Source organism: Lepeophtheirus salmonis, chromosome 8 (genome assembly GCF_016086655.4).
Source record: "Lepeophtheirus salmonis chromosome 8, UVic_Lsal_1.4, whole genome shotgun sequence".
Lineage (NCBI taxonomy): Eukaryota > Metazoa > Arthropoda > Copepoda > Siphonostomatoida > Caligidae > Lepeophtheirus > Lepeophtheirus salmonis.
This window is the reverse complement of record NC_052138.2, coordinates 28964707-28980279: the sequence shown is the minus strand read 5'-3', so window position 1 is coordinate 28980279 and position 15573 is coordinate 28964707. Positions and strand designations below refer to the sequence as shown.

General features: G+C 30.7%; 2 protein-coding genes across 4 annotated transcripts in view; both read right to left on the bottom strand.

The window, feature by feature from the left end:
- The window catches only part of LOC121122422 (NBAS subunit of NRZ tethering complex), a 71944-nt gene extending 60226 nt beyond the window's left edge, over nt 1-11718 (bottom strand). For both annotated transcript variants that reach the window (XM_040717401.2, XM_040717402.2), the window contains exons 1-2: nt 11348-11718; nt 8933-11292 (exon numbers count right to left, since the gene is read on the bottom strand). In XM_040717401.2, the coding sequence (XP_040573335.1) occupies nt 8933-11292; nt 11348-11606 (2619 nt within the window). In that variant the 5' untranslated portion in view covers nt 11607-11718. The remainder of the gene's footprint in view (nt 1-8932; nt 11293-11347) is intronic.
- A 225-nt stretch (nt 11719-11943) lies between these two features.
- Nucleotides 11944-13326, bottom strand: MRG15 (MORF-related gene 15). Of its 2 annotated transcripts, XM_040717404.2 has the most exons (3): nt 13206-13326; nt 12813-13143; nt 11944-12743 (listed from the first exon to the last, which is right to left on the bottom strand). In XM_040717404.2, exons 2-3 carry the CDS (start codon nt 13141-13143, stop codon nt 12067-12069), a joined length of 1008 nt encoding a protein of 335 aa, XP_040573338.1. In that variant the 5' UTR covers nt 13206-13326; the 3' UTR covers nt 11944-12066. The 2 variants fall into 2 exon arrangements, with proteins under 2 accessions (XP_040573338.1, XP_040573337.1); XM_040717403.1 differs by lacking the exon at nt 13206-13326 and having other exon boundaries at nt 12813-13199.
- Between the last annotated feature and the right edge of the window lie 2247 nt (nt 13327-15573).

The following is a 15573-nucleotide window of genomic DNA, read 5'->3' as shown; positions in this document are numbered from 1 at the left end:
GTGGGCTAGAGGGGCTGTAGTATGTTATTTAATTTTTTATGAACAGCTGTGGATTCCAAAAATTGTATATTTTTATTATTTTATATTTGAATTTTTTCCCCAAAAATTTGATTAAGTGCTGCCCACTACTCATTCTCACTTCGAATAGTATTTTTTAGCAAAATTGGTATATCATCAAAACACATAGAACGTGCATAGTACGTTTTGATATTTTTGAAAAATTATTGCTCTGGGGGAAGAAAAATTTAATGAAACAACAACAGAGACAAAAATGTTTTTCTATGGATTTCTATGGAAAATTTAAATTTTCTTCAAAAAGTTTTTTAAAAAAACAAGCCTCCCCCCTTCAAAAAATCATAATCCTACAGATACCCCTGAGTAGGGTTGCCAGATTCGTCTTTTTTTATCAGTTTGGCCTTGAAAAATCTAATTTGGCCTTTTTAAATATATTTGACCTAAATTTGAAATAAATATGCATTTAATGATTTCTTTGGCGCAATAAAATGTTTCAAGTGATAATATTAAAAGGTTGGAAATCCTTGCTCTAAGCTATAGTTAAAATTCTTGAGTATCTCAATTTATCCCAAAGTTATACCATCACATAATCGGGCAGTAACATTCAAGGAAGGCCATACTCTTGGTGCTACTCTTGGTAATAGTTATACTCTTTGACGTCACTATTAAAAAGCGTGGCGGACGTTAAACATCAATCGGAAAAGCGCTATGGCATAACCTTGTATTTCTATTAACCTTGATTTATCATAGAAATTTAAATATAAATATTATAATTGACTGATATTGCTTGAGGGCGCTAGTGTCGCGTAAGATCATGTGATTTTTCCTTTTATAGAATAATTTTTAAAATGTAACGCCTACAAAGGTGGACCATATTTTTGAGTAAACTTTGTCAACTTAAGATACCCATGTATTTTTCTAAATACTCAAATTTCAAATATTTATAGATGTTAAGCATATTATTATTATAATTCTGGTTTAATTTATGCATTACTGCTACAAAGTATTTCTTTTTCAGAAAATTCAATTTGATGACTTTCTTTAAACTCATAATATTCTATAAAATTTTTAACTTAAATAATGCAATCGTTTAAAAAATTATCAGTCTTTTTCGATCAAGTAGAAATGTTGCACCACAATAATCAGCTAAAAACCGTATATTTTTCGATTTCTGGAAAATTATATCTCGTTAAATTAGTGATATAAATTTTGAACCAATGATACCCAGAGATCATTAAAACGAAAATGTCACGTAACCAGGGACACAAACGTATTAAAGTTGCAACCAAGGTTAATAGAAATACAATGATAGACCATCATGCAATCGGGCTTGCTAGAATTTTCAATTAGATGTACCGTACTGACTGTTTGGAAGACAGACATATTTTGACGTCATTGAGTATAATAACGGTATATTAACATCAAATAGTACCAGCCTTATTGATCGAAGTTTTTCTGATCGGCAATCAATTGTGATATTATATCACAATCGGTCCTGACCTTTATATCGCAACAGAAATAGCAAAAAAATTGGGATACGATCAATTTGTACAAAATTACAGATCATGTAATTGTGTTGTGGTTATTGAGACCCGTCTTTATATTGAGACTGCTCTCGAGACTGTTTTTGGTATCGTCTCGGTCTTGACATATCAAATTCTTGGGTCTCCTTCAATTCAAAGTAGCCTGCCTTTCTTACTGTGGAGACTCAAGAAAAAGCAAAACAGGGCTAGACAGAGGTTGAGAGACGACAACTTCGAGAAGCTGCTCCTGTTAGTCTCAAATAGAGATAGAAGAGAAATGATTTATGCAGACATTTTATTTTTGCCGGCAGACTATATTCTAGTTTTTATCGAAATATATTTTATTTTTTTATCATAGTAAAATATTGTAAATAAATACATTTGAAAAAGGTGTATAAATCGTTTATTTAAGTGTAAAATGTATTTATATAGGTTTCAAGAATTTGTTTTTTGAATATGATCACAAGTAAATTGATCGTTATATCGCTTTATTGTAGTGAATTTCTGATCGCAATTTTTTCCTGATCGCTCACAAGCCTGTATAATACTAGAAATTCTATGATAAATACGATAGTTGTTTGAAAACTCCGTGCAAAGTCCAAGAGATTGCACTATTGGCGCGTATCGAGGTTATGTCTTTCTTAAAAAAAAGTATCATCTCAATTTTGATTTTGATTTATGCCAAAAAAGTAAATTTAATGCAAATATAATAATTGGCCTTTCATCTATAAAATAGTATTTGCATCTAAGAGGTATAGTTCAACAGTAATATGCATTAGAATATAAAAAAATAAGAAGCAGAAATTTCTCGAGGTAAAGTTAGAATTTTATTTTTAATTTCCGTCATAATATTGTATTAAAAAAGAAATACATGAATACAAACATTAAGGTATAAAAAATAGAATTTTTAATTATAATCATATCAACCTCGATAAATTTCTACTTTAAAGAAAATTAAAATCAAATCCTTTGTTTTTGTTGAGTTCCCTAATCGCAGTATAACTACATATAGCAGGTTTACCATTTTAAAAGCAATCTTTGCTCATCCGTTTTGGATTATGATCATTTTTTAAATAGGGCATGAGTAAAGGATAAAACAAATATATATTACCCGCAAGGTGGCGTGACAGTCTATAACTTGTTGTTGAAAAAAAAAAATAGCGCATGCTCGGAAGAATTTTCACAGCGTTCTCTATGTGAGTAACGTACTTTTTTTTATATTATTAAACAATATTATAATTCATGGAATTATATTATTTTGCCACTAGACAGCACCACTATCTGTCGCTTTGTTTACTATCTAATATAAGTAACAAAGGCCCTCTTACAAGCAAAAATTATAATAACTGAAATATGAACTATAATATTTTCTGAATGGTAAACAAATACATTTTTAAAAACACAATCGGAAATAATGTCATTTAATAGAAAATTTTGAAGTTTAACTGATTTTGCCAAATGAAAAGCCAGTAAAGCAATTTATATGCATGAAGTTATCATTAATTTATCAGTGTTGAAAATTATTTAATAATATGGAGAAAACAATGCTTAAGTAGTGGCTTCTACAGGATTAAAATTTTAATAATAAAAACTTTGAAATATTATTTTTTTTGGAAAAAAAATTCAAAAATCCATAGTTTATAAAAGAGATTTCAAAAATTATATGTCAAATGTTAAATTTTTTGGAAAAAAAAGTTTATAAATCAATAGTTATTCTAAAAAAAAATCAAAAATCCACAGCTTTTTACAGAAAATTAAATTAACACGTACAAATTTGAAAAATTAAATATCAAAAATTAAACTTTTTGGAGAAAAAATTTAAAAATCCATACCTATTGGCAGATAATATATTTTTTCGAAGAAAATTTTGAAAAATTAAATTAAACTTCAGATATTAAATTCTTTGAAACAAAATCTCAAATATTAAATTTTCTCGTAAAAAGCAAAAAATTCCTTAATTTTGGTTGGGGGCTACAGCCTCACCAGCGCACACCCTGAGGACGCCCCTGTTAAGACACAATTATATACACAAATAATATTCAATATGGTAATATATATCACAGCGTTACTTAACTAACATAAAAATGTACACTCTATTTTGTTGTCAGTTGTCGATGTTTCAGCTTCTAAAACAGCTTCTGAGTGTTCAGGATTAGAACACTTATCAGTGTTCTAATCCTTTGATTAATTGAAATTGAATTAGCTCTGTTTTAGGTGTTGTGAGTAATTTAAAATAATTATTATTGAATAATAATTCCAAAGTTTGGAAAAATGGTTTGTGGACCTTTATTTGTTTCTTTTTCGGGGAAAGGTGGCAAGATACAATAAAGGACGTCATATATAAATCTTATGGATTGTAAAAGAATATATCCAATGTATAAATCCTAAAGAATATTAATTTATGAGTCCAATACACCTATTTTGCTATAATATAAAACAATAAGGAGGTTGTGCGACTAAAAAAGCACATGTCCACTTTACAATCGTAAAGTAATAACAAAGAAATACAGCGTTCGTGGATCAATATTCAAAAAGAATGATAAAGGATGATGATACATGAAAAATGAGTTTCCACATTTATCATGTCAAGAGTAATCACAATTTATTTATTTATGTCAAACCAGTTACAAACAAGGAACTTTTATGAGTAATTTAAGAATATTGGTAATATTTTCTGAACTTAAAAAGAAAAAAAAAATACTTCTCCCTTCCCATGAAGAAAAGTTTTGTATAAATCTGTAATTTTCAAATATACACGAGTAACTAGCTTTATTTTTATAATTTAATTTTTTTTTTAAATAAATGATTTTAACTAACAGAAGTTATATTTTCATGTTTATTTTTTCCTATGAACTTCAACTTCAAAAAATATTCAGTTTTTGAACTTCCTCCTAGCTCCACTATAAGTTTCACAACCCTTCTTGCATTTTGATTTGATCATAGAATGTCAATCAACGATTCTTCACATTTCCAATAGGTTTTCAGGCATATTATTACTTTATCACATTGCATCTTGCAAAGTGAGGTCAACAACTTCATGCAAGTGAATTTAATGTAGTTTAAAGTATGAAACCGAGCATCTCCTAATTTGAGATGAAATCACATACTGAAACTAAGATACTAAGACTGTTTGGCAAAATGAAAAAAGGCTATAAGTATAAACATATATTGCTCTTGAACTCAATCGTGCTTGTAAGTTCGGAAGCTTCTCTACATGATTTGAGGTCAATGCGAAGATATTTTATAATGACAATAGGTCTAGCATAATTCTTATAAGTTCTTGAAATCCTGCCGCCATCCAGGGTTTTCACTTTTTTAACATCACCCATCGCAACATGGTTATAATCTTTTTGAAGGTACATTGGTATATTTTCAATAAATTAGTAAATTAATGTTGTATGTTGCGTCAGTAAACTTGGAGTTGTAGTTTCTGTACTTCTTCGCTTTAACTTTTATTGTGGAGATGTAGACAATGAAGAATAAATTATTCTGATTTGGGCAAGACTCATAGCCATACTCAGTCAGTTAGTTGTCAAGACTGAGTTTGGATTGTTGGTATGGGTCGTTTTCCTGTGTACATTGATTTTAAAGATGCCACTTTTATCTGTAGAATAACAACCTTGCGTCCACTCTTAATCTACTTCAAGTAGAGTTCCTTTTTCTTAGGATTTCCATTCTCCATTGACGTTGGTGACATCAAATCATTTAGAAAATGAAACATTGAATTTTTCAGATGGATTCTTTTTGTTTTTTATGAGTTGTTTTTTTTTCGAAAAAGACCCATAGAGGAGAAATCGAGAATTTCATTTCAAAGTAAAGTTTCCAATAATTTGACGATTTGTTAGCATCCGACCAAGATTTGAAAGTCGATCAACCATTGGAATATTTGGATGAAATTTTGGCTTTGAAAGAGAAGGAAGATTTTTCTTCCAAATTGACGAATTGGTCATTGTACTACTATAAGAATTTTTAGACATTTTCTATCGTTTGTACTAAAAATAATAATCATTTCAAATAAACACTTCACTACTCTTACTTCTGACTATTATAGAATCACACTGTTTATTTAGTCTATATTAAAGGTATAAGTAAAGTACTTTAGTTTATATAAACACTGTCAGGGCGCCTATTAGATATTTTATGAAAAATAAATTTTACAATCTTCATAATAAGGGGAAATTTTTCATAAATTTAAATAAATAATATTATAAATGACTTATCAAAGTAATCAGTTCCTCGAAGTTAACTCCTAAATCTTATGCAAAATAGAATAGTAATCAAACTACTATACTGTGTATACGTGAATGCATGTTTGAGTATAAACAATTTATTTCCAGGAATTTTTTAAATAATAACCTCAACAATTACATGGCTCAAAATGAAGAGGTTCTGTAATTCTGTAATGTTTCTTGTTTTGGGAAAGAAAATGTAATGATAAATTAAATTTTGGAAGGACACAAATGATTAACGCATATACAAATAAATAAATGTATCTCTTCCTTGGGGTTTCTCTCCCCAAACAAGATTTTTTTATTTGATAACAGAACCTCTTTATTTTAAAGTGGATAATTGTTGAGGATTATTACATAAAAACTTTTTGGAAAAACATTCTCATTAGTCTGTTCTAAGCATAGAGATAAAATACATAGAGTAATGAAGTGAAGAAGTAGTAGACGTTGCAAAAAAAAACAAAAAACATTCGAATTGTGATAGTAATAGGATTTTTAACTTTCAAATAAATATTGAAAAGTACATGTACAGAGATGTGTAGGTAAATTGGGACATTTTTTAGAGCGCCATAACATAGAAAATTTTAATTTTACAGGTGAAATGTGAGGTTGAGTGTCTAGTGTAAGCAAAAAAGTTTCGTTCAAATAGAAAACGAAGAGGGAAAAGGTCGGCCTTTGTCAACCTAATTCACACGAGAAAAAAGCCTTCCACAATCGCCAAGAAACTAACGTACACTAGGTCGACGGGTTACAGTATCTACTACAAGTGGAAGCTAACTGGTCAGTTCGAACGGAAGTCCCACAAGGCAAGAACCGACAAGAATAGGAATCCCACGTATCTGGCGGGCCTCAAACGATCGATTTAGTAAAACCGATGACGCCGATGACCGTGCTCACAAAAACTGCGGAGTCAGCACGCGGATTCACATCTTGACATCGAAGATGAAGGAAATCCAGTTGAATAGGAGCCGCAAATTATTGAACCTCCTCAAAGATAATCGTCTTCCTGTAACTCCCTTCATTGACGAGAAGAAGTTGACCGTTAACATAGTATACATCAGCCAAAACGACCGCTTCTTAGCTGACAAGAAAAAAATGGTCTCATGGTCTACACAACCAAGTTTCCGGTCTCTATCATAACGTTGCAGATCATCAGGTCCAACGAAACGGTGATCCCGCCGATATTCTTTAACCAAAAAGAGAGGGTCGGCTCTGACAAGTCCTGCGAGATGCTGAAGAACAAAGTCATCAAGTGGATGAAAGCCAACGATGGTAGCAACGGTTTCACCTTCATGCAGGACTCAGCTCCCGCACACAAGGCCAAGAAGATCCTCATCATGCTCAAGGAGGAAAACATTGACTTCTGGTGCCCACAGACTTGGCCCTCTAACTCTCCCTATTTGAACTCTATAGACTTCTTCTTCAGGGGGAGTTAGAGAGGTAAGTCTTCTAATGACCCCGCAACAGTTTGGCCGACCTCCAAAAATCTTTCATGACCCGCCTCGACAGGGCTATCCCAGCCAACGGCAGACACATCAAATAATCACCTTCTCCATTGATAGTTGAACAACTTTTGTTTTAAAAAAAAAAAGTGTCAAATTAAAATTTTAGGAGTTACAACCCATTAAAAAATGTCCCAATTTACCTGTACATCCCTGTATAATTATTTATATCACAAGTTGGTTTGCTTTTTAATCATGAAAATATAAGACTATTGAAGATATACTAAGTAGAAAAAGTAATCATCTGTAAAACCCCTCAACGCAATGGTAAAATATGTCACATTATTATAATAAAATTGAACTTGTTATAGATAAAATAAAATATTCAGAAATATACTTTTAAAATGTATACAAAGTAATATAATATTAAAAGAAAAGTTGTAACTTTTTTTTACGTCTTATTACGTAATCCAAGATTTAAAATTCGAAGATAAATATGAACCTACTTATTGTTACTTAGGAACAAAACTAAGATTTAAAAAATAGTTGAATTAAATTAAGTTGCTTTTCCGTATAATGTATACTTCCATATGTAGTGTGTCAAAACAAAAGCAACCTTGAACAAAAATTGAGAAGAGGAAAAACTCCCAATTTGCTTCCTTCCTTAATATAAAACAGTCTGCTGGATTATTCTTAGGGGCAGGTTAGGTTTTTGAATTTTTTTCAAAAAAATTCAAAAATTAAATTTCAAATATTTAAGAAAAAAGTTCCAAAAATACAAAGTTATTCACAAAAAAATAATTTTTTGGGAAATTTTTTAAAAAATCTGCATCTGTTTGTTCACAATAAGTTTGAGAAATAAAACTTAGTCCAAAAAAAAACTTTTTTAAAAAAATTTAAAAAAATTATTTGTTTGGAAAAAATTTCAAATATTATATTTTTAGAGAAAAAAAATAAAAGAATGATTTTTTTTAAATATTTGGGCTGGAGGGACTACAGCCCCTCCAGCCCAAATATATAATAAGTTTTCTATTCAAATACAACTTAAAAGATTAATGAAATTAATATCTAGGAAATATATTGACTTATAACAGAAAATAATTAAGTATTTTCAAATTAAATATGCCAAAAAAACAATTTAAAATAATAGAATATCTAGAAATAAAATTTTTTTCCGACATAATAGAAGATAATCATTCATATTATTACACTAATATAGAAAGAAATTTCTTAGAAAAGTGATAAGATTAATGAAAAGTAAGATGATAGATTTTGTGAGTATATATTAGTAACTAGACAGTCCTTTATTAAGTTGTCTACACTATATGAGGTTGCGAGACTATTATAAAAGTTCCATGATTTTTTAAATGAACAAAATGTACATCAATTTTAAAACAAATTCAACAACAATGATATATATGGATATTAATTATATGTATAATTAATTCAAACTTACTAATGAATGAAAAATATTATAATTCGAATTCATATAGTTTTAAACAAAAATTAGTATGTCGTAAGACTTTGCATTATTATCGATAGAAACTAAAAAAGAAAAAAAAATATGCTTCAAGTAATTGTCATCAAAGAAAGGTTTGAATCCTGCTTACTTAGTAAAAATAATGCAAACTGAATATACAATCTAAACAATAAATCTTGACACAAACAGTTATCATGTTAAATAAATATTTACTAAAAAATAAAAAGGATAAAATTTACATACCTCAATATGTTGAAGAAAGATAGCATTTCGACACAGGTCCTCAATAACAGTATCAATATACTCAACATCTTTATAATCTTGACATCCCATTTTCATGGACTTTGAATAGCCATATTTTTTGGTGATTACATTAATGTTCATGACCGTGTATACTTCATGCAAAATATTCAAGTTTGAATGTTCCATGAAGAGTAACAATATTTCACAAAGAGTATCATAATCATCATTTAATCGAAATAATGAATTTAAACAGAGTGAAATAAAGTCCGGATCTTTTATCTTTCTTTCCGGTAAATTAAATATGATTTCTTTATCAAAAACTATATCTCTTGGACGAGAACGACTAAAATAATCTTTTAAAATGGTATTATAACTTCCGTCGTTTATTTTATTCTGTAATTCCAGGAAAGGTATAAGATATTCTTGAATACGAGGAGAAACAAGAACTTTTTCTTTGGAATTATCACAAAGAATAAACACATCCACTTTTTCAGCATTTGACATCTTTTTGAATATAGTATAATTAAGATCACTTTTCCCCAAATCATAAATAAGAGTACGTAAGGTAATTAAATCAAGATAATATTCTTCATCAATGTCCACACCATGAATTTTTGCGAAGTCCAATAAATCAATTGAATTATCTGGAAGGCCAGTAGCCTTTTCTATTGCTGAAGATCTAGATTTGTACCAATTTTGTAGGGCATCAAAGGATAATCCATTCAAATTGGAATTCGAATTACCAAATGGATAAATGACATTCTTTGTTTTTAAGTCAGCAAAAGGAAGAATAAATGAATACTCCAATGGAGAATATGACTCAGGGATACTAGATATCAGATCTATATAATCATCTGAAATTTCTTCAAAATGCATTTCAAATAGTACTCGAATAGAGTCCCAGTATCCAAGTTGAGCAAAGTTTTGAATAGATTTCTTTATAGTTGTATCTCGAAATTTAATAAAAAACTGGGAATTAAATTTAATATCCTGACGATTGAAAGACCTTATAAGTCTTTCGTATGTCTTTAAGAGTTTTATATATTTTTGAAACTTTTTTTCATAGTCATGATTGATTATTTCTTCAGCCTGAACTGATTTCAGACCAAACTGAAGTAATTCTTTCGCGTCATGGATATTATTGGGTACTGTATCAAGGCACTCTTGAATAATCGTAGAGATTTCACTAACTTTATAAAGAAAATCACTTTGAGCAATTACCGAAAAATCTGACAAATGCCACCTTCTAAGATAAACTAAGTCGCTATCGAGACTAAATACTTCAGATAAAACAAGGGCTTCACCATATTCTTCTTTGTCGATTTTTCGTTGGTATAACTCTTCAGGAGTCATCTTCACCATTGCAATAAGTCTATAATTACTTATTATATGCTTGTTTTTATTTTTGTCGGAAAAACTCCATGGCCAACTTTTCTTGATAGGTTCATTGACTTCGTTGTCTCGAGTTTCTTCATAATCACGCTCTAAACAAAATATATATCTACCAAACCGTCGAGTAATACACGGAATATCAGCAAAAAATTCAACAGAATCTCCAAGTAAATTTTTGGACTCTTTATTGGCTTCAACGGTAATGATGGAAACTGAGCCCGAAAAGCGACTAATGATGACAGCATCATTATCCCACCATTCAACTTGATAGGGATGCCATTTTACAGATGAATTGAGGAAATCATTTTTACGGTCAACTAACTTTGGATCTTGTAAAAGAGAAGGATTGATCTCATCAAATAGAGGTTGTTCCGCTAGAAGGTTTATAGACAGAAGAGACAATGTAGGAATTTGATAGATTTTGAGGGTTCCTTCTGTATCTAGAGTCAAAATTTTGGACTCACAATGCGATAAAGACATTTTTAGAATGGGATGGACATCTGCTCCTTCAGTATGGGTATCCACTTTTTGGAAATAAGGTTCTTCATTAAGGGGTCGCCAAACTCCAAGAACATATAGGCTATGACTTGGATCCCAATAAGCTATTACATTTAATTTATATTTTTTGGTATGCACTGCACAGCAAACATCTTTTACGCCAAAAGAAAAATTAGCAAACTCTTGAAATCCGGTTTTTCCAACGAGAAACGATATTCCTTTTCCCTTATCGGATATGGCAAGGACTTGATCGCTCCATGTGGAATGAGGAGGAGCCCCAAGAAAATCAATACAAATAGGAGAAGTTGTTCCACTCCATGATGGGGAAAAAATTTGGTATATGAGATGTGCAGAGAAACCATCGTAGAGAGAAAATTTTTTCCCATTATCTGAAGGAATCAGAATATAGTCAGAGTCTTGTGACCAGACCACTTGTCTACTCACGGGTTCATCAAAGCATTTACTTCTCCCTAAATAATAATGATTAGGCTAAGGAATCGCTTAGAAGCAAACAAATAAAAATACCTATGAGTGTTTGAGGGACGGAATATATTTCAAGGAATGAATTAGATAAAACGGCTAAACGTGTTTCGTCCCTTGATATTACAATTTCCCATGAGGGAAGAATCACTCCATTCAAGTTCCTCGTTGTACCTCTTCCAAGGCCAGGAACAAAATTTAATAATGAAAAAGATGACGATGTAGCCACTTTCACCTCCTCTTCCACTGGATCCCATTCCTTGATTTCAAGAAGATCATACAAAAGCGGAGCATTGCTTTCCATTCTCACCAAAGATCTATGAAGCTTAGCAATTTAACTTTTCATAATAATATTTATGTCATAACATCACCGCATGAATGACAACAAAGATGTAGTGACGTCACTCAATCTACATCAGCTGACATCCCCCAATGAACATCCGAATTATATTTCCACTCCAACTAACATAGTTAAGACGGCCAACACTTTAATTATTATTTTAGACAATTAACTCTATCAGACTCGATTCATTTGAATAAAGCTGTCACGAGTTGAAACGATATATTAAATTAGAGTCATTTCTAACTATTTTAAGATAAATGTACAACTTCATAAACCCTTATCAAATGTAACAAACCTATCATTTCAACGAGTATATATTTACACTTCAATAATAACATATAAAAATTCATATAATCTATACAATATAATAAGGTAATGTCTGGAATGCTTATATAAATAGATAAATATAATTCAAACAATTTTATAAAGACCTCCGATGGTACTCTGGGGGAGCTGTTCCATAATCAGTGATCATAAAAAGAGAGGATGCGTTTTTTTTCATGTAGGCTAAAAAGTCATGAATATAATAAACGAGTAATTGAACACTTTTTTCATCAAGAGGAGTATAGGCAATCATTCCACCCAATTTCACAAACAAACGCAATAGATGAATTGCACCGTAGATTTTACACATTGGAGTAGAATCTCCATGCTCTTTTAAAATATCCGCATGTTGCTCTCTTTCAAATTTATAAAGAAGCTGAGATCCGAGCATGACATTGAAATATTCTTTAAGGCCCGCAGTCACCTCCAAAATAGCAGACTCACGGTTCATTTTTGAAGCTACTTTAGACGTCCCACTCTTGGATTTGATATAGTCTTGCAACATTGTTTCGACAGTGATACGACAAGGGAGGATCACTAATTTACGCTGCCTAGTTAAATAGTCCCAGTCGTCTACAAGATAGGGCTTTAGTTCATCAGGTATTTTAATACGAACTTCGATTTTAGTTTGAAACTGTTCCTCAGGTTGTACTGTTGGCTCTGATTCAGTCTGAGATGGAGTTTCTTCTTGAGAGGTACTTGCTCCATCGGAAGGGTCTTTTTTTTCTTTCTCTAATTCTTCCTGAGAAGTTGGAGGTCCATCTGTTTTCAAAACTAAAGGATAAAATGACACATTAAATACATTTTTCATTAATTAATTAATAATAATGCACTATAGAACACCTTTGACGGACTCCTCTTCCATGTCATTAGCTTTTCTTTTCGTCTTTTTAGCGGCACGTCCTTTAGCCTCATGTGCACGAGTGAGTTCTTTTTTCTTCAACAAATTTGCATCATTATACTTGAGCATACGAGGCTCAAGTACCCACTCATCCCAGTTTTTGCTCCATCCATGATAGTGGATAAAGTAGCGACGTCGACTTTTAGCCACATTCTCCTCTAATTTCTGTACTTTGGCTTCATAGATTAATGGGCCATGGAAACAAAGAATCTTTTCTCCTTCCTTAAACTTAGCCGGAGGGATGGCTGTCGTAGGAGACTCCGGTGAAGACATCTATAAAATAGATTGGATAATTTGATCACTTTTATTTTTTAAGTGTACAAAATTGTTCCTACTTGAAATTCCGAAATTGTATTTCACTAAAATGTTGTATATTTATTATTTTTTATATATATTGTTTGTATGTAAAAAAAAAAATGTTTCTAGGATTCCTTCATATCGGACGTTTCATCTTTAATCAACAAAACCTAGTTACGTATTGATATAATATATAAAAACGGGATACTTCTTCAGTACTCTCTGTGTATTAGAAGTAAAAAAATATATCAGATTTGATCATTTGGAACAATGCGTATGAAACATAAAAAACGAAATACTATTTTCGACAGAATACTTCTGTATTTTCTAAAACTGCCAAATTTGACAAAAACTTTTTTTTTTCAATCATCTTAACATTGTGTAATTTTTTTAAACAAGACAATAAAAAATTATTACGATAACTAAAAAAATTCTACAAAAAGTATGGGGAATTGATTTATATAGTTTTGGCGTCAGAGGCATGGATATGCCCGGTTCAGGTTCAGTGGTTTTATTTGTCTCGGTTTTTCTATTTCAACAGTGTCGGTTCCCGTCTTCCATCCCTATTCTTTTTTATATACATGCTCAGGTTGATAACACGAACTTAAAACAAAGGGTGCCGCTAGAAAATTCGGTCCCAGGAAAGGATATTTGATACAAACAGAACCACAGCTACTTTATACGAAGAGTGCGTACTGCCCCAAATTTCTCTCTTGGGTCCCAAAAACCAAGGTTGCTTAATATAACTGTTTTAAAAGTGAGTGCCGTGTGGGGAGTCAATGGGGAAGGGGGGTGCAGGAAGATGGAGAATTGAGGATTGCTTTAAGTCTACACTTACATAGTACACATGTTTTGTATAAAGGGTGTATCAGCTAATAATATATTAGTGAAGGGAACCTTGACATAGTAAAGCTTGGGAAACCTTTGCTTAAGAAATTTCAAAGTTATCACTTTTAGGGCCCAGGAACGCTTAGTAGCGGACTTGGATCCATAATCTATCCCACCCCTTCCCTCTTTTATTTACAGCGTCTGGTACCTAAAACCACTTTTCTAGGTCCATAAGAAACCCTTATCTATTTTAAACTCAGATACAACTGTGTCACCCTGGTGACGTAAAAAAATCACTGGAAAACGTTGAATTTGCAAGTAAGAAACTCATAATATTGACTTGTTGATTAAAGCTTGAACCACTAAACTGATAAGGGTACAACCTTGGTCACAGGTCATGAATAAAAATTTAGTAACCACAGCTTGTCAGGGCATATTGAAAAATAAACAATTGTTAGCACAATAATTATAACAGTTCTAGAATAATAAAGTTTAAATGCTGTTTAAAATTTTTAATTTTAGCACACTCATCGTTTTGAGTTGGGATGTGCAACTATTTGGCACTGTTGTGAAACTTTTTTCTTACGTTGTTTATCTCCTAGTTTTATTGTAATCTTAAAGTACTAGTAGTTTTTATAAACCAAATATAACAGTTTTCTATCCCTATAATATATTAATTTGTGATATATTTTGTTGAGCATTTACCATCTTTTATTTCTATTCATATTCTACTTTATATGGATTGAGAGTAGTAGTATAATTAAATGATTTCATATTAAGTATGGTGTGTTTTTTTTATTGTATCATTTACTAAATATATTTTAAATTCTGTTGAGAATAACGATATAGAAAAAATATTAGTATTAATTTCTTATAAGATATCTTGTTACTTGTAAATTTTAAGAAATCAAATAAAATTTTGTTCGTATTTAACAAAAATAAAATTGCTTTTATTTATTTAAATTCAATTAATATATTGTACGCAAAATCCTTGCTAAAATATTTTATTAAATTTGAATACGAGAGAAAAACGTATTTTCACTTCACTGTCAATCAATAAATATAATATAATTTTTCGTCAAACTCTAATTCTCCCTCTTCGATATTCAAAAATATTCAACAGTTTAAAATATGTATACATATATTTATATTATTTTATTAATATCTATCAAAGTATAAATAATTATAAAAACTTCTTTAATATTTTTTTGAAGTCCGAATTATGTTTCATACTCACGCAACTTCAAATAAACGCTGGATCACACAACCTATCGAAAGGTTTTCCATGGTCTTGTTTTCATAATTCTGGAATAATTAAACTCGTAACCCAAATCACATCAAATAAATGTAATAACTTAGAAGCAGTTTTATAACTATTGATATAGCAAACAACTCTGAACTCTTCAATATACGATGTGATCACTCCTACATTCTTAAGAATTCCTATCAGGACACAAAGGATGAAAATGTTATTTATGAAATTCATATATTAAAATGTAAGGATAAATACTTCATTAAATGAACCATGGGAAAGTTAATGGAAGTATCAGGAAATAAAAAAATAATTATTTAGAGCAA

Coding starts and splice junctions, on each gene's coding strand:
- MRG15 (XM_040717404.2), bottom strand. CDS start 13,143: ATGTCTTCACCGGAGTCTCCTACGACAGCCATCCCTCCGGCTAAGTTT. Junction 12,744..12,812: donor GGAAGAGGAGTCCGTCAAAG/GTGTTCTATAGT, acceptor TTTATCCTTTAG/TTTTGAAAACAGATGGACCT.